The sequence below is a fragment of the Panthera pardus genome, unplaced genomic scaffold (assembly GCF_024362965.1).
Source record: "Panthera pardus isolate Hobbes unplaced genomic scaffold, ASM2436296v1 HiC_scaffold_11, whole genome shotgun sequence".
Taxonomy (NCBI): Eukaryota; Metazoa; Chordata; class Mammalia; order Carnivora; family Felidae; genus Panthera; species Panthera pardus.
Window position 1 is genome coordinate 15,574,285 of NW_026526666.1, and position 18,612 is coordinate 15,592,896.

At 37.7% G+C, this 18,612-nt stretch overlaps 1 protein-coding gene across 12 annotated transcripts in view; it reads right to left on the minus strand.

Annotated features, from left to right (window-relative positions):
* Positions 1–18,612, minus strand: part of NTNG1 (netrin G1) — a 333,701-nt gene that overhangs the window by 55,210 nt on the left and 259,879 nt on the right. For 7 of the 12 annotated variants that reach the window (XM_019457677.2, XM_019457685.2, XM_019457680.2 and 4 more), the window contains 3 exons: positions 16,372–16,398; positions 5,779–5,844; positions 3,384–3,443 (listed from right to left, as the gene is read on the minus strand). In XM_019457677.2, the coding sequence (XP_019313222.1) occupies positions 3,384–3,443; positions 5,779–5,844; positions 16,372–16,398 (153 nt within the window). The remainder of the gene's footprint in view (positions 1–3,383; positions 3,444–5,778; positions 5,845–16,371; positions 16,399–18,612) is intronic. The other 5 variants (XM_019457687.2, XM_019457683.2, XM_019457682.2 and 2 more) reach the window with 2 other exon arrangements.

Below are 18,612 nucleotides of genomic sequence, written 5' to 3' on the forward strand. Positions count from 1 at the left end.
CCACCTCTTACTCTGTCACCTTGAGTTAAAGGCACTTGGATTATTGCGATTGTCCCCAAACTGCTCTCTTGGCTTCCATGCTAGTGATACCTCCTCTCCACACAGCAGTCAGAGTGACTCTTTCAAAACTTAAATTCAGTCATGACACCCCTTTGTTTATAATCCTAATGGCTTTCCATGCCATTCAGAATAAAACACAGAACTTATATGCATTCATTCCCAATTGATCTGGCCCCTGGCCTCCCTGGTGGCTCACTGCAATCACTTTCCTCCTTGCTCTTGTACAAAGCCTCCATGTTGCTCTGCAAACATGCCAGGGACTTCCCTGGGGCATTTGCTCTTGCTGTTACCTCTGTGTAGAATCCTCTTCCCCTAGACATCCCTGTGACTTGCTTCCTCACTTTGTGCTTAGGTTTCTGCTCAAAGAAAATTTTGTGACCACTCTATTGGAAATAACAGCAATGCCTAAACATACTAATCCTCAATTTCCTAATCCTACTTAATTTTTTGTAGAATTTATAGTATCTGGAAAGTATATTTAAAATAATTTTTCCCCCATACTCTGAGTATAAATACATGAGTGTGGACTGTGTTATGTTTACAGATGTAGCCAGAGAACTCAAAACATCTGTCACATGCTAGGCACTCAACGAACATTGTCAAATGAACGTATCTGTGAATATGTGATGATTCTAAAGGTGCCCTTTTTTGCAAAACACAGGCAGACACAAGAGGAAAGTTATGCTTAAATTCATGCCTCCCCCATTTGAATTCCATCAGAGTCTGGCTACATCCCATATACCCAAGAGTTTAGAAAAACAACAGCCACACCAACAACGTGTAACTGAGTTACTGATTATTTTAGCTGAAGGTTGTCTACCCGTCTATGCAGATCATTTTGGGAAGAAAAAGAGGAGACTTGTAAAAACTTCTATGGTTTTATGTAGTTTTTCAATCTCAGATTACACTGTAGATGATTTTTCATTGCTGCCGTGTAGACGAGCTAGTGGGGTCATCTAGAACACATGGCCATGGTGTGCAAGGAACTGCTGGCAGTACATATTTCCTGAGAATCACCTCATACCAGGGAACGACATGAGCCAGTCTTGCAGAGTCTAGGGTGGTTTCTCAGCCTTGGCACTATTTCCACGTTGGGCCAAATAATTCTTTGTTTTCCTATATGTTGTAGGCTATTTAGAAGCATCCCTGGCCTCTACCTACTGGATGTAGTAGCAACCCCCGAGTTGTGACAACCAGAAGTCCCCTGGGGGGTAAAATCCCCCATACGAATAGATGAGCTCATATGAAACAGTTATGATAAGATACTACAATACTTAGCAATTGGCTAGTTAAGACCAATTAAAGCTAGGGATACTTTAGAAGGAGTATTTTAGGAGGAGTGGTTGGTCTAGATCAGGAACGACCCAACCCTCTTAAGTAAAGGTTCTTTCTGACTGACACTGGCTGGAGAAGGGCTGGGCAAGGAGGAGCTGCCAGAAGCAAGAGGTTGGAGAGAAAGAGAATGGAAGAAAAAGAACGTTAGAATAGGAGGGGTTAAACTTCCCCTGGGTGTCTTCTTTCTTACTGTTCGCCATGTTGCCTTGCATCATATGTTACATGGCCTATGTAAATATAAGATCAAGTCCTCTGAATATGGCACAGGTCATTTTTCTTTTTGGCCAAATTAGGAAAGCTGATGAAAATTCATTAAAAAAGAAACAAAACAGATTTGGGGAAAAGAGTTTAGATAGAAAGTAAAGGAATGAGAACTCTCAAAAAGTATTTTCCTCTCACTACATTAATAGAGTCACCATGCCTCTGAGGGGCCTCCTCCAGGGGTGGCAGTGAAGTGGCTGTAGCATTTTGCTGGTCCTTACTCCATCCCTCCCCTATTTTGCAACCTTATGTAGCTTTTGAAGCTACATACATCATTTGATGACGATATGGATTTTTTTAAATGATAAGTCATTAGGTGGCTTCTTCCTGCCTCTGGAGATGTGTTTGAACCTCATTAGTGCTATGACCCCAGGAAACTGTAGATTCAATGATGCAGGGTGAAATTCCAGATCAAGAGGCCCTTTGTATTTCCAGTGTACTTGACGGGACATAAGAGAAATGAAATCTATGAAAGTCCCTAATGCTTCTCTGTTTCCTCCACTTCCTTGGTTTCTTTGTGTGGGTTTGCATTTTGGAGATAAAGAAAGATCTTCCCCCTGTGGCCTTAAGATGGGCACACTTGCCCAGATAGGCTTGATACTCTATGACGCTGTGGCCGGTCTGTTCCAAAGAACTTAGTTTCCCCAAATTCATATACATTTGTATTCCCCTCAAAAGGGCACCATTAATGTTTGATATGTAAAAAGCACATTGTGAGGAAAGTTTAAGACATGGTTTGAATACCATCCATTTCCCTTTTCCCATCTTTGGACCAGTTTCATCTTTTTCTCTATACGTCACAGAAGGACCAACTCAACATTAATTAAAATCTGGAAAATGATCTGACTCTATTCAATAAGGAATAAATAAGCTATTACGGTAATTTTCATCAAGTGGGTCAAACTGAATTTTGATTTTGTTAATAAATATATTTCTTTATAAGAGGTGTTTCATGAAAAAACAAAGAACAAAAAAAAACCCCACAAACCAAAAACATGACATAAGCCCAACAGTCAAGGGTGGAAAACAAGACACACCTGTCACAGAAGACATTTAAAGGAAAATGGTAAAATAAAAACAGAAGTCTTTATGTTTCCTGAAAAATCTTCATTCTGTGAATGACAGATGCTAGCTGGAATGGACTATTCATGAGTCACAGATGAGATACTGCTTGCTTGCATTTAAAGTAAGTAATGTAATTATTATTTTCAGGTCATAATCAATGCTAAACCCAGTGTAGATCTTCACTGGTATTCATTCAATTTCATTTCAAACAATGGAAATAGAAAATATAAGCTATTTCGTTTGTCCAAAAGTCAAATGGGCACAAAACATGGAATCTGCCATTCTGTTCTCATGAAAAGCATCCTTGAAACTCACTGTAAGTGGGTTTCCTTATTTTCAATGCCAATGAGCAACAATGTTAATACTCTAACATTCATGTTCTAAACAGGATCCTAAGCTGTTTGAATGTTTATTCACGTGTTAATCTTTCAGAAAACAAATGTTGCAGCAATTTTAATTTGCAGCAGTGAAATTTCTGAGTGAAGTTTTTTGTCTCTTACAGATGACATTCTCAGTACTATTTGATGCATTGATTGGTATCAGTCAACATGCCTCACCGATAAGCTGATGGGTACACTTCACAGATATTCCAGATTCATACAGTGCAATGTTTCACAACACATAACACCATGAAATCACTGTATGAATCCAAGAATTCCTACCTCTCTTGTGGTTTGCAACTTGAACAGAAGAAACTGTTGACAAAGCTAATTTGGGAGCAACTGGATAGGTTTAAAAGAATGAACAGCACATTAGAAACAATAGTGAAACGTTCAAACTGTAATAACTTATCATCAACCCACTTGAAAAGGTAGCCCTAAATGAAGAGACTACTTGTATCTGTTGTTTCTGGGAGATGGTTTCAGTCCCAAAGGAAGTCTTGTATTTGGCTGAAAATGGTTTTACATTGTCAGTAATAAAGTTTAGAAGCTTTATTTTCAGAGGCAAAGAGAATTACCATTTAAGAGTCCAGTTATGCAAGGATTATTCTGGTAACAATATGGATATTAGGATCCCCTATTGACCCTCTCTTAAAATAGTAGTTGTGCTGAGATAATTAGCAATCATTGCCTCAATTCACTGTCATTTTCTCTGTGTAACCAAAAGCTCGTCTGTGCCTCAGCCAGTTAGATTATTTTTGTTGAACTGATTAGACCTCACGGAACATAATCTCAGTGGCCAACCATATGGACCTTAGTCTCAGAGTCACCTTGAATCTGTCTACCTTTGAAAAATGTAGTCTCCTTCTCAATATTTATTACCTTTGTGGTCATATCAGTTTGTTAATGGCAGAGATTGCTCTGTTTCGCTGTCTGCCATTTCTTTTCCAATTATTCATGACGAGTTGCTTGCGAAAACAGCAAAAGCAGGTAGAGCCTGACGTTCTTTGCAGATGTTGACAAGATAAATTATGGCTGCACAGAACTGGCCTCTGTTAGAAAGTGCACCTTGAGCTAAAATTTCAAGTTTAAGCACTTTATCCCGTGCGCTGCTTCTCAAATAAATTCATTTGAACTCATTACCCACATTCTAAAAAAACTGCACCTGGTATTAGCTGAAGGTATTTCTGAAAGTTTGCTGTGCAGTGACACTGAACAGAAAACACAGCAAAATAATTAAGCAGGTGTGTTTCAGGTTTTGAACAATGCATAATCTTGTTCATCTCAAAACTCACTGTGGAGAAGTGTTAAATCTTAGATCCTGTCTTGTATAATTTGTTGAACTCTGAAATTCAATGGGAAATACTGAGTGACATTTCACTGAAGATGCTCTCATTGAACTTGCCAAGGAATAAAGCCACTAAACCTCCCCCAAATCCTCACAGAATTATACTAATAGGGGTGAGCTTGAGCTCTATTTCTTCTTTCACATATGTATGCAGAAAGTTGAAAAAATTCATTTGGAGCAGATGATTAAGATAATTCTATTTGCTACTAATATATGTATCTAGGACAGTCTCGATTTCATCACCCTGATCAAGGACTGAAAATGCAGCCCTTCCAATTTGACTCCCCAACAAATTGCTAATATATTTTGTTTGCTTAGCAGCTATTTCCTGGTTCCTCCTTTCCCTCATTTCCTCCTCCATCTGTATTCATTAGAGTTTAAAAGGAACATCCTGTATGTAATGAAAGAAGGTGGAAGCCAAAAATGTGCCTTTTTTTTTTGAGAAGAAAGAAGGCAAAAGAATACAATTTTCTATTAAAATAAACTCCTATTTATACATGTCTATATATATATCTATAGGCTGAATGTTAATGTGAATTTAACATTGCACTGCCTCTTATGAATTTCATTGCCCAGTTTTTAAAAGTTCTATTTCTTCCTGTGTAATCACACTGCTGTCAGTCTCTCTCTTTTATTTATTTACTTATTTTTGAGGTTACAAGTCAGAAAATAATTACTGCTCTAAAGACAGACAGAGAGCAGGTTGTTCTTAATGCTGCTAGAAATAATTGGTAATTTGTAAAGGATTAAAAGGGGAAGCCCCAACAGAGAAAATATACTGTGATGTGGAAGAGAGAGAGAGAGAGAGAGAGAGAGAGAGAGAGAGAGATACACAGAGAGAGAGAGATTCAAATTTCTGCCAGTCAATATGGAGAAACAGTAAAAGAAAACAAGTCTGTTAGGGGTTGCAATACTGCCTTTATGTATTTTTCCCCCGACCTTCAACACAACTGACGTACTAGTCAGTTTCGTTAAGAGGAGCAAAAGGGAGACATTGGAAGGACACCTGCAGCACTCAGAAGTTTTTAAGGCTTATTATTTATATTCTAAACTGTGATGGCAGCAAAACTCTAGGCTTCTCTTGGGAGAGACATTCAACCTAAATTTGATGAAGTGCTTGTAACTTCTATGCCATCTAATTTTCCCCTATATCTTTCACTCTAATATTTCCAGGGCACTCTTCATATTAGAAATAATATTTGAATCAGGATTCTTTCAAAGACATGGCATTCACAATAATGCTGTTATCCAGTGCTGAAAAACAGTATATGGGATTTTCCCCCTAAACATGTGGGGTTTTATATTGCTAGGAATTTTACATGCTCCTACCTTGTTTTGGGTTAGAAACCTCAAGGGAAGAAATATTCGGCCATATCCTATTAAACTTTGGAAGATCTGCATGCATCAGGAAAAATCAGGGTATGTTATTTTCAGCTATAATGTCATTTGGTCTAAACAGAAACTTATATGGACAAAGACACAAACCACACATCTGCTCTTTAACTTGGCTGTGATGCACTTAACAAAACATGACTCCCGCACCAAACAAGAGCAAGCAATTGATGATTCCCAAAACATTGAATGGACATTAAATAGATAGCCCCTTCGCTAACAAAGCTATATACATTTACTTTTGCAATAAACTAGAGTGTTCTTACAAATAACCAAATAGGGACTTCGGCATTTCAAACTGTTATATAAAGCTGGTGCCTGAAACTAGAAGATAACGTGAAAGAAATAATTTCTCACTGGAGGATTCCATTCTCTGCAATTTATATTTACAGATATGAACTGGTTGCATTAGTCTTTCATGAGAGATTCTTTGGGGTATGTTTTAAGTGTGAGCCATTATCTCTGCAAAGAAGTGGATTTATTTCCTATTTTTATTTACGCCATTTCTCAGAGAAAGAAAGGGAATACTGGTGATTTCTGGCTTCTTAGTATAGCTAAGGTTTGTATGTATGGATGTGTATATGTCTTCATGATTTTTTTTTTTTTACTTCAACCTATGTTTCTAGAGTTTTTGGCTCCAATCCAGAGGTAATTATAAGCATTGTTACCTTGAGAACTGATGTTCTTTCTTTCTTAGATTCACCAGTATATACATATTTAAAAAAAAAGACTCTGGAAAAGCAGAACATCTAGGTTTAGGATTGGATGCTTTAAAATTATTTTTGCTAAGGTGCATAACTATTAAAGCAGGCATTTTAGGACTCCAATCTACCACCCATTCAGATCAGCTCAAAACTACACCTTCTGTGTGGTCCTTTGGGACTACCCAAGTCCACAAAAAGTGCTCTCACCTCCAAACTCCTATAGCATGTTACTGTCTGTGCTCCTGATTTCTCATTGATATGGGGATAAGGCATGAGTTTTAATATTGTTAATTCAAATTTCATAGGTCTATTTCTCATCTCTGTAATTAGATTGGATCTCTTTGAGGAAGGGCAAAGCCTTGCAGGAGGCCTCAGTAAATATCTAATAATTGAATAATTGATATCAAGTGGCTAGGCCACTGTAAACAGGTATTATCAGATTGTTTCCTCCATAATTAGATTATAGCAAGTAACATTCTTGTAAGACATGGTACTTTCGTTATAACTTTGGTATTTTAATATTTGTTAGAAAAGCTGATCTACTGTGTGTGTGTGTACACAAAGGCAGATGAAATCTTAATATTGATATTACTCTGTCAAAACTGTGGAATGAAAAAAGTGTAGTAATATTTTCCACATTTGTACCCAACTGTTACTAAATATATAGATACTTAGTAACATGTATAGGGAAAGTAGGCAACTAATGTTGCTGTTCACCTGAGCATTTTGGTGCTGGGTAGATGCTGAATTAACAGAACAAGGCTACTTAAACAGTGCTCATTACCTCTGAAAAACTATAAATTTGCATTTTGAGGGAATGAATATGATTTCTAGAAATTACTTGGAAAAAAATTGTGGGTTTATATAGAAAATATATTCCTTCACATTATTAGCTTCAAATTAAGAATATTTTAGTTTGTTGAAATGGTTCTCTCCATATTTTTGTTACAGGAGAGGCAAATACAGGTCATAGTGGGGCTGCTGTTTGTAAATTTGATGTTAGGTATTTAGTGACTTGATGAAATTAAGCAATATGATTGTTTGGTTAATAAGCTCTGCCAAGAAATTTAAGTAAAGACCGGCATTTATACTAAATCAATTTAAAAGTGAGTTTTGAAAATTAGCTTCATAAATTAAACTGTATCTCATATTCTATTAAATATTTGTTTATGCCTATTTTTAGCATACTCTTTTCCTAGTGTTTTATAATTTTTCCCCCTAGGATTCTGAGGTTCCATGTTAAGGAATGTATAAAATATATAAAAAGTTAACATAGGGCATTCTACTTTTGAATCGTTAACTACCTGACTGTATGGAATTATCGAGGTAGACAGCTCAGTCACAATCTGATCCGTACCTGGAGTGTAACTTTCTTCTGTATTGTGTACTTCAGATGGCTTCTTGGGGGGAAGGGGAGAAGGTAGCCCTTGTATTTGCCTGGGAATGTAATTAGACATTCCACCCCCCTGCCGCCCCCAAAAGTTCCATTATGTGGGATGCCTAACTTTCCTGAACACTCAAAACTCAGAACCACCAGCAGTGATCCCATTGGAAATCCCAATCTAATCTACACATATCTCTGATGGGACAAAATTTTATGTGCTGTTTTTCCCTTGGAAGGAAAAATGTCCTGAAAAAAAGGCACTGAAATTTGTGTCCTCCCTCCCCCCAGACTCCTATAGCATGTTACTGTTTGTGCATGCATGTTCCAATATTTGGTCCCCAGGAGTTTTTAATTTAATATCTCATCTTATTTTTTAAAAATTTGATTTTGTCTTATAATTGCAAGGCTAAGTAAGAAAACAATATTAGGCAGTTACTCTCCATTTACTCTTGTTACTCTAAGATCCTGGCTCAAATAAATATTTAATCAATATTACTAACAAATGTTTAATTCCCAGGAGTAAATTAGGCACATTGAAGGTGATTTTAATAGTATAATTGAAACAAATTCTATGTTATCATAGCCAATTCTAATGAAAAATTTTTGCATAACATGTAGCTTCTGATAATTTTTAGCCAGGGGGCCACTTGTTTTGAGTAGGTGGAAATTGAAAATAGAAAAAAAAAATATCTATCTATATCTATATCTATATCTATATCTATATCTATATCTATATCTATATCTATATATTGCATTAAAACTATTGTATTGCCTCTTTGGGTGACCTGAGGCAGAATTTATTAATTTCACTTTTTGACATATTAACTAAGGTATATCTTTGGGCCAACATGAAGGTCTTAAAGTGGTGCCTTGTTGCAGGGCAAAGGTCACCGTGAGTCAGAAGAATCAGGTTTGGTCCCAGTACTGCTACCAAGGAATTGCCTGGCTGTTAATTTCTCTGGACTTCCATTTCCTTATAAATAAAGGTGCGGGACTAAAAGATCTCAAAGGTTTCCCTTAGGTGTTAATTTCCATCCCTCTAGGAGTTCTCCAATGGTCTAGCAGGGCCCCCACTCAAGTTCATGGGAGGATGAGGCCTATTGGGATGAGGTACACGTTCTTTGGAGACTCTAGAGGACTAAGAGGGAAGGGAAAATTATTGCTGCATGTTTTGACAGTGGACCTTTCGACTGTCATAGTGAAACCCAAACTGGAGTTGAGAAATTATTATTGGGGTGAGGGGAGGGATCCCTCCATGTGTCCAGTGGGGTTGTAGATGGCTAGTCATTCAAGAATAGCCTTCTGTGGAAATCCCTATTTCTTAAGGATGCTGGCACAATACATCTGGGAAAATGGACTGGACTCATTTTGATAATCTCCTTGACTAGATTCCAAAGACTGGCTCTAGGAGTATAGAGACCATAATCACATACTCCATAGCTGTCCCCTTACAAAAAACAAAAATATCTGGAATGTCCATCAGATCCAATTACTCTCATTGTTGAATTTTCAAAGTGCATCTATGGGAAGCTTAGAAAATAACTATTTGGGGAAAATTTTTTGAGATATGGTGCAGGTAAGTAGAGTTTGGGCTGGATTAAAATCCCAGCTCTACCACTTGGACAAGGAACTTGTCTCTTTCTTGATCAAAAAAAAAAAAAAATAAAAAAAGGAAACTCTCTTTGTCTTTCTCATCTGTAAGTTGGGGATGATGACACTATCTGCTGGTTGTTTTCAAGACTCAATGAGTTAATACTTGCTCGATATTGTGAGCATTTAAAAAATGTTAGCCCTTATGATACCATTTGTGGTTGCTATTGTAACAAAAATCAGATTACTGTAGTATTAACAGTTCTTGCTGAATTGAATTAGAGAAAATAATGTGCTCCCCCTATTTTTTGCAATCTTAATTATTCCCAAAGTGAGTGGCACTGATAGGTAAAAAAGCTCACTTAAGATGTAGTTTACTTTAGGCCAGTTTTAGGGTCTCTATTGATTAATACTATTGTTCAGAAAGCAATGGAAATAGTTTGGGATACTGTGAAAAAGATTTGATTTTTAATATTAATAGTTAAATATATAATGTTAACTTTCAAATTTCTTTCAGTTTGGGGGCACATCAGTTTAGACTATGAATCAAATATATATGTCATCTGAATTCTGTTTTTCATCAGGGAGAGAATTCAGAAAACACTTTGGTTGTGGCACTTGAAACTCACTTTCATGAATCAGAAAAAATGAGATTCTAGTTACAAGAGTGAAACTTTGGAGGAAAATTTTTCTCCTCTGTGCCCCAAGGAAAACTCTGCACTATACATTGGAGGGGACTATGTTAGAATGGCTGAAATTGACCATCTATTGCTGATGCCATAATTTGTCAAACTGGAAAGCAAGCTTGAAGCAGAAGGCTGAAAATATGTTATTCACATCAAGAAAGCTTTAGAGGTAGGGTTGTTTTAGAATATTAAGTTGTCCTCTATCATCCATAGCACTCAGTTTGCATGAACTATAGGCAACTTTCAACTCACTTTGTGGGCACCCTTTAAAAACAGAGTAAATTGTGACCATGATTTCCCATCTTTTTCTAGAATGGTGCACCACATAGAATTTCATACTTTAGTAGTTTCATCAAATGAGAAGGTGAGTTCTAATATCAGGGTAGAATGTGAAGAGTCCTAATCTGGAAATTGGATATTGAGCTGGAATCCTACCTTGGCCACTGCCCCGATGACTTAGACATTTCATTTAAGCCTTTGTTGCCTTATATACTGTAAAATGATGATGTTGAATGAATTCTCTTTAAGTTTCCTAAAAATACTAATTTTTAAATAATTTTTTGGTTCTAAAATATGGTGGGAAGCCACCATGGGTGCCACCATGGATATGAAAATCCACTCCTGGGGGATGTTAGTGAGCCTTCATTAAACATCCTTCTTCAAGGAGTGTGAGAGGGAAATATCAGGTAGAGGCAAAGTCACAAGGTCCTTTGGGCCTTATATAGTTAATGCTTCTGTTACTCAGGGAATCTGGAAGCATTATTGATGCCTAGAAAGGAATCTACAGAAAACCCTAAAGCTTTCCAGAAGAAATCTCTAGGGCCTTGGAGGTAATCTTACCATCTTTATAGCAAGCTGCCTACCCTCAGAACTACCATGTCATTAAACTGATGGGGAAAGATATAGTTTAATGTGATAGTGGTAGGTCTGTCCTAGAGATGACGTATAGAATTTTATTTTTGCTATAAGTGACTATTTCAATAAAGAAAAAAATTTGGATTTTTACTGTCATACAATATGAACAAACATGTTTCATAATTTGCATAGAAAATTTCATGAGCTGTCTTGCGATCTATAATATACCTGACATCTATACATCTCCCCTCTTGCTTAGCATACTGAGGATGTTTAGCGGTAGAGGAAGGGCATATATTAACGTGGAGGTCACAGTTCTCTACCCCTTCTACTCAGACATGATGCTGGTAACTTCTGTTGACAACACAGTGAAGTACCAGAAAATGAACTTCTGTTTTTCTCCGGAACACTAAATTTCTCTGTGCAAAAATGGGTCAATTCAGAGATCAACAGGTCTAAAGTGCAGTGTGGTAGACTAGAAAAAGTCTGAGTTAAGAGTCAATAAATCTAGAATTTTTCCTTCTGAGCTCTTCCATTTGGTGTAATGTTATGAGCATAACTTCTGGAGTCAGATGGGCCTTCCTGCTTGTATTACACTGGTCAAATGACTCGGCCCCTCTGAGCCTCAGATTCACCATTTGTAAAATGGAATTCTGTAGATATGTGGGAACATCTCCCTCCGGTTGTGAGCAAAAGCACTGCCTAACTCTTCCTGGGAAGTGAAACACTTAGTTGACCAGCTCCATATCTATACTCCAAGAAGATGTCAATGATACCCACACTCTTAGCACAGGAATTCACAGTTACATGTTTGAGGCTCATCATGGGGCCTTTCAGAGATCTTGCTAAATCTTTGTTTATGCTAGGAATTTCCAGATGCCCCTACACAGAGATAATAGCAAAGGTGCAGATAGCAGCTCACACTTAAAAACTGGTCTGGCACTCTAAATTCACCTGGGAAAAGGTTAACACATGAAAAAAGTCAGTTTGCTCAAGGTGGGTGATTTTTGATAACATTACTAAACTTCCCAATTCTTTTTTCTTTAGGTAGGGGGTACTTTGCCTCCTTCACTGTAATACTTGATTTATTCTTCAGGATTAAAGCAGCAGCTATATCCTAATGTTCATTCAATTTTAGGATAACCACAAAGGTTTCATGAATGTGAAATGCTAGTTACACAAATATGAAATGGATCTGTGATGAGGATACTGGGTACATGATATAACAAAGTCCCAAAGGCATTTCACCTGGGACCTGAGCTTTCCTTCTAGAACATCAGCAAACAGTTCAAAATTAATGTAGCACACCATGCAATTTGCCATATAGCTACACTAGCCTGATAATTTTTTTCCTCATTATATAAAACCTAATTAGTTAAAGGGCAATTCAAATGAAACTTTTATTTGGGAGATTTAGAAGTATTAAAGCAAAGGGGAAAAAAAACAAACACTGCAGATGTCTAGATAGATGAACATGATTACTAATAACCCTTGGGTGGGGAAATGATTAACCTCATTATTTTCCTCATGATCCAGGTTTCTACAGCAAATCGGTACCAAACAGAAATATCTGGATGCTGTATGGAACAAACTTTTACAAGGTCTCCAACTGGCATCAAATATTTTCAAGTATGAAAACATCTCTGGGCTTTCTCAACAGGCTATTGGATCCCTGCAGCTAGCATCTCCCTTGTTCCACAGTCCCGTCAGTTAAATCAAATTAGAGATGAAGTTTAACTCCATGATGAAGGGAATGCTCATTATAAGAGAAAACAGGAAAATGGAATATTTCCTGTAAGTGAACCATGATTTCTAATTGAATGAGGTAGAGAGGAGAGGATATCCAAACACTTCCACCAGTATTCTATGCTTTATATATCATGGTCTCAGCCACTTAAAAGTAATTTAAAGAAATAATGTATATTTGGGTTCACAGAATGTTTACATCTCTCTTTTCTTTTGTTGCTTTTCTAAAAATATCTTTACTTATTAAAAATTTTCAAGTTGTCTGAAATGGTGTTTCCTGATGTGATCTTCCATTTCAGTGGCTGGCCTACCTTTAACCTCGGACTCATCTGTCATCTGCTTTCTTAAGTGATAATAACCCACACAAAGCTATGTGCACATTAGGCCAGTTCTTATTCTAATTATGGTCTGTATAATGTTTAACATATTAGGGAAATCACTTGCTTTTCAGGACTAAGGATCAGATAATATATGCTAGAAGGTAATCATTAGTTTATCACTCTAGCAAAAACATCCACACCAAACCAACTCTTAATTTGCATCATCAGCATCAACAAATGTTCACTTGGGTAAAATTGTGAATGTTTACTTATCAGTGTGTGATACATTTTATTAAAAAAGAATGAAACTTGAATGAATTACTGCCCCATTAGGTAAAGTAGTAACAGAGATCACAAGGCTCAAATGAATATAGATATATTTTTGGGATTCATTAATTGCTGACAATATCACCAGTATTTTTTTCAGCCATGGTCAAAAGCACATCAAAATGACCAAGTTTTAAATCAAGTACCTTTGAAATGATTGGGAAGCCTATTTCCTAATAAATAGACAATGGCAGGTACAACAAATGATCTTAATGAGAAATTTGTTTCAAAAACATTTTTAGCAGATGATCGGAAAGGATGACCACTCTGTCGATGCATTTGAACCGTAATACTGGTATTGACAGTTTGAGATCTATACTGAAATCTATCAGGGCTTGAAAATCTTTAGCCATTGTGTATATAGCATACGTATGTGAATTTATGGTTACATAAATCAATAATTTACATCAGTAGTATATATCATTCCCTTTCCTTGAAATATGCTTTGGTGATGGGAGTCTCATGGGTATTACATCTGTTATAATGGCATTGTCTATGTACTTGGTGGAATTATGCTCATTGCTTCTTTCTTTGGGATAAAGGCGAAAGAAAGCCCTGGGAAACACCCAAACTTAGTTAAAAACCCAAGCAACTCCCTCTTCTCTAGCTTATACCTTGGAAACCTCCTTCCTGAACCCTGTGGAATAGGCCGTGAGTCCTCTATGCAGGAATTCTTGCCCTTTGGAGAGGAAAGGAATACACTAGTGCACACAAGGAACACCTTATGAGGAGCACCACAAAGAAGGAATGTGCAAATGCCATTTAAGCAGCCTAGAAGATACAATCATGTTTGATGGTTTTATCGTAAATCTCTTGACTTTAAAGCCAGCAATAGGCAAGCTAGTTGTGTGTGATGTTGGGTGACTCCTGGAAGCTTTTACATCCTGTTTGCTGGAGAAATCTGAGGAAACACCCACTGGGCTCCAAACGGAGCTGCCAAAGGCACAATGAGGTCAGGTTACAAACTATCACTTTGTTAGAGGGTTTTCACTAGGCATTAAGGAGTTAAATTTTCCTAGGCTCCTGATTAAAAAAAGGTTGATACATTTGCCAAAGGCACAACAAAGCATCCTTTCAGGTCACCACCCATTTCAAAATAAAACAAAGCCAAACAAAAGTGGGATTTCCTGAATCAGGGTGTAAAAGGTCAACATCTGCTGATGCTCAGAGATGGGGCATGTGGCGGAGGCGGCCGAATGAAATGTCCAGTGAGCTGTACAGTCAGAGATTCCATGCAACACATGACTGACACCGTGAACAGAAACACACCCCAGCGCCAAAGAACTACTTTCCATCCATCCATTTCTGAAGATTGGATAGGCCAGACTGCCACAGCAGCCTCAATAGTCTGTGCCAGCTTGCTTCCATTTGGTTCCCTTTTGCTCACAAATGCATATGCAAATGAAATTGTCAAGGCCTGAAAGGAGCCTACTGTGGGGTATATGTATGTGTATACACACACACACACACACACACACACACACACACACACACACACACAATTAGGCAAATGCCAGAGGAGATTCTAAAGCAGAACCCGGAGACTACTAGAGCTGAACTTTCTCCATCTGCAAGTCTGTAGCACTGATGCCGTTTCAATAAGATCATAAAGGCCATGCTGTAGCATTAGGCCGGTATCTAAAAGGATGTGGACACTACTTCTATTTACAGAGCTGCTGATTTTCATGGCATTTAATATGCCCCGTGCTTAACAAAGCTGTGTCTGGGCCTATTCACAAGCTTAAGTACACCGGGTTGCTTTACAAATTGGAAGACCTGCCTGTGCATTTGTAAGAAGGAGGAAGTTGTTTTTATCCAAATGATCAGAGTATTGCTTTCACGACGGATGTTGGGTTTTGCAACACCTCAGCGGCTGTTGTTTACAATGCAATCACCCTGGGTGGCACAGCACCCATGAGGAAGTCTGGGAGGGGTGAGACCACAGTGAAAATTCTTCCCTTCACTTACAGCACATAATCTTGGCTTTCTCAGTATTCTATTTTGAATCAGTTAATCTAACAATTGTTCAAAGGTTTTAGCCATCAGAGCGAAAGGCTGAGATATATAAAAACCCTGCTCCACAAAGCTGTGGGGCATTTCCTTAATGAGCATTTCAGGCTTGGTGTTGGGGTGTCATTGTTTTCTATGTGAAGAAGGAGCTATAGTCTGTTTCTCCTATGACAGCTGGGAGGATGCTGTCTGCCATGGTAGTGGGAGTTTCAGTTGCTTCTATTTCTACTAAAAGATTTCTTGCAGGAATTCTAGTAGCCGGATTCCTAAATTCTGCATATATTTTTTAATACCACATTCTCTATCAAACTTAAGCCTAAGTAGTCAGGAAAAGATGGATTGCTGTATTTTAGGAGGGAGAAATGGACATACATTCTTTCATTCCTCCAGAAAACTAATGGTCGCCAACCTGCCTCTTTCAGGCCTTCACAAAGACTGGAGTGCAATACATTACTAAAATTCCCTCCCCCTGGTTTTCTTGGGTTCTAATAAATATGCCTAAAGCATTTGTTGGTATTCACTCTCTGCTTTTAAAAATTACAGTAGAAATCCATACCCAGTCCTAAAGAGAAAGTTGAGTTTGTTGTTGGTTACTGAGTATGAGTACACAGGACTATTTATACTTTTGCTCATGAGCTATGGTTACCTCAGTAACTGCACCTCTGTAAAGGTAGCCTTCATTGATTAAAAGTAGTCAGGAAAACTGTGGTATTAGAGGAGTTATACATGGATAACTGTTTTATCTGTGCTCTCACCATATCTGTGCACAGAACAAACACAACAGTTCAATTCACAAAGAAAATACCCTTTCCATCAGAAATGGACACTGGGAAAATAGGTCTTAGGAGCCCAACAAGAAAACAGAACTAGCCTAGACTTGGTTTGGTGATTTTCTTTTTTTTACTTACTACCAATACTGGAAATACTGGGGATACCTGGAAAGAAAGAAAACAATAAAGAAAAATTGTTAGACAGTTATTAATACATGATATCTTTAACTTAATATAAAAATCTCAGAAACTTAACACTAAATAACATTCAGATCATTAGGAAATATGCACAGAAACAGAAAGACATATATTCATCCATCAAAACCATTTTTGCTTTCATTCTAGAACTCCTGAACTTATCAGGGTTGGGAAATTAATGCTCAACTTCAACAGCTGGTTCAAGACCGCTTCATGACATCAAACATTTTGTGCCTGCCTCTAAGGTCAATAAACATTTTGTGGCACTGTATGTGGTTCAAAACAGATTTTAAGCTAGGCTTATGTTCCGGGCATAGAGTGCCAAATATACACTGTGTGGACCTGTGTAAATATCTCCACACGTGCAACAGATCTCTTTACATGTGTTATGAGATGCATATGTTACCTGTTGAAAGTCATTTGGCCCTTTATTTGATTAATTTTGCATAACCATCATTTTTAGCCCTCTTTTACTTGTCAGATATGTGGATTAAACTCTGTAATAGAAACTTAATTGAGCAGAATAATTCAAGAATACATTAGGTTGTTCATATTGATCATGCAGTTCATCAATTTTCTCAGCTTCCACTTTAATTTACAGGTTGTGCTAAGGTGGTGGCACCATTGCAGAATGCAATGGACTTGGTACAAACGTGGACATGAATTTAGTCTGTCCCGAGAGCAGGGGCATGGCAGCCAGGCTGCCTGGGTTTGAAGCTTTGCTTTTACACTCACTGACTGTGTGACCTTGGGCAAGTTGCTTACGCTCTCTGTAGCTTGGTTTCCTACCTCTTAGGGTTGCTGCAAAGATCACTCAAATTGATACATGTAAAATACTCAAAATGCTGCTTGGCAGGTAGTGTGGACTACATCCGTCTTTACTATGATTACTGTTATTGATATAGTGGGTTCATCAAGCAAGCAATACAATGAAAGATACTGCTAATTAAGAGTCAGAGATTTATATCTTCTCCACTAAAGTTGGGTAGGGGTATGGATGGGAGCATGAGATGGGAATCAGACAGAACTGAGAGGCCAGCTTTGCAACTGATTAGCTGGGTGATGACTTCAGGCAGGTTCCCAGCCTCTCTATGCCTGTTTCCTCAACTGAAGGGGGCTAATACTACCTACTGCATAGGGCTGCTGTGAGGATTGGATGAAACAATCCATAAAAATGTCTGACACATGGTACACTGTCAATAAGTGATAGCTGTTAAGGGGCTGTTCAGACTTGTTCTCCACATCACTGGAGTGTGCTCCAAACAGGTGGTAAATGTAGGAATCATTAAACTTCTATTTTAGTATTTATCTTTGAACAACTGCCCTCTGCTTGTTTTAACATCTGACATTTGGCATAACCTACTTAATCATCGTAACTTACTCAGAGATTTCTAGCTGTGTATTCTTTAAAACCAAGAGCCGTTTTCCTATTTCCTAATGGGGAGGGGTATGAAGGAATTAAAGCGTACCATGATTTTTTAAAAACCTTGGAAGGAGTGAAATTTTATTTTCAGTTATTAAATACATTCCAAATCTCTTGATTTTTAAATGCACAGGGTTTATGGCGCTTCAGCTTAATTACTGATCACTCTTCGACCCAAACTGGAAATCTAAATTTCCATTTCTGTGTTTTAACTCTGTCCTCTGAACTGAATTTCATGCTGAAAGCAATCTCTTCAAAGGACTGCTGAGTTCCTGACCGATACTTTGGCAGACTATCTTTGCTGCAGCGTGACAGTGACTTGGTACTGAATCAATCTTTCTTTCTTTCTTTCTTTCTTTCTTTCTTTCTTTCTTTCTTTCTTTCTTTCTTCTCTCTCTCTCTCTCCCTTCTTTCTTTCTTTCTTTCTTTCTTTCTTTCTTTCTTTCTTTCTTTCTTTCTTTCTTTCTTTCTTTCTTTCTTGCCTTCTTTCTCTTTCCTCCCCCCCTCTCTTCCTTTCTTTCTTTCTTTCTTTCTTTCTTTCTTTCTTTCTTTCTTTCTTTCTTTCTTTCTTTCTTTCTTTCTTCCTTCCTTCCTTCCTTCCTTTCGTAAATCCCCTGTTGAGTGAGGTATAATGGCACCATCACAATTTTAGTATCAATGGCAGAAGCTCCAAATTCCCCTATGATTGAAAATCCTGCTCCATCAGAACTGGTTGCCTTTTGTAATCCGTCAAAGAGAATGGAAGTTAGGATGGCAGA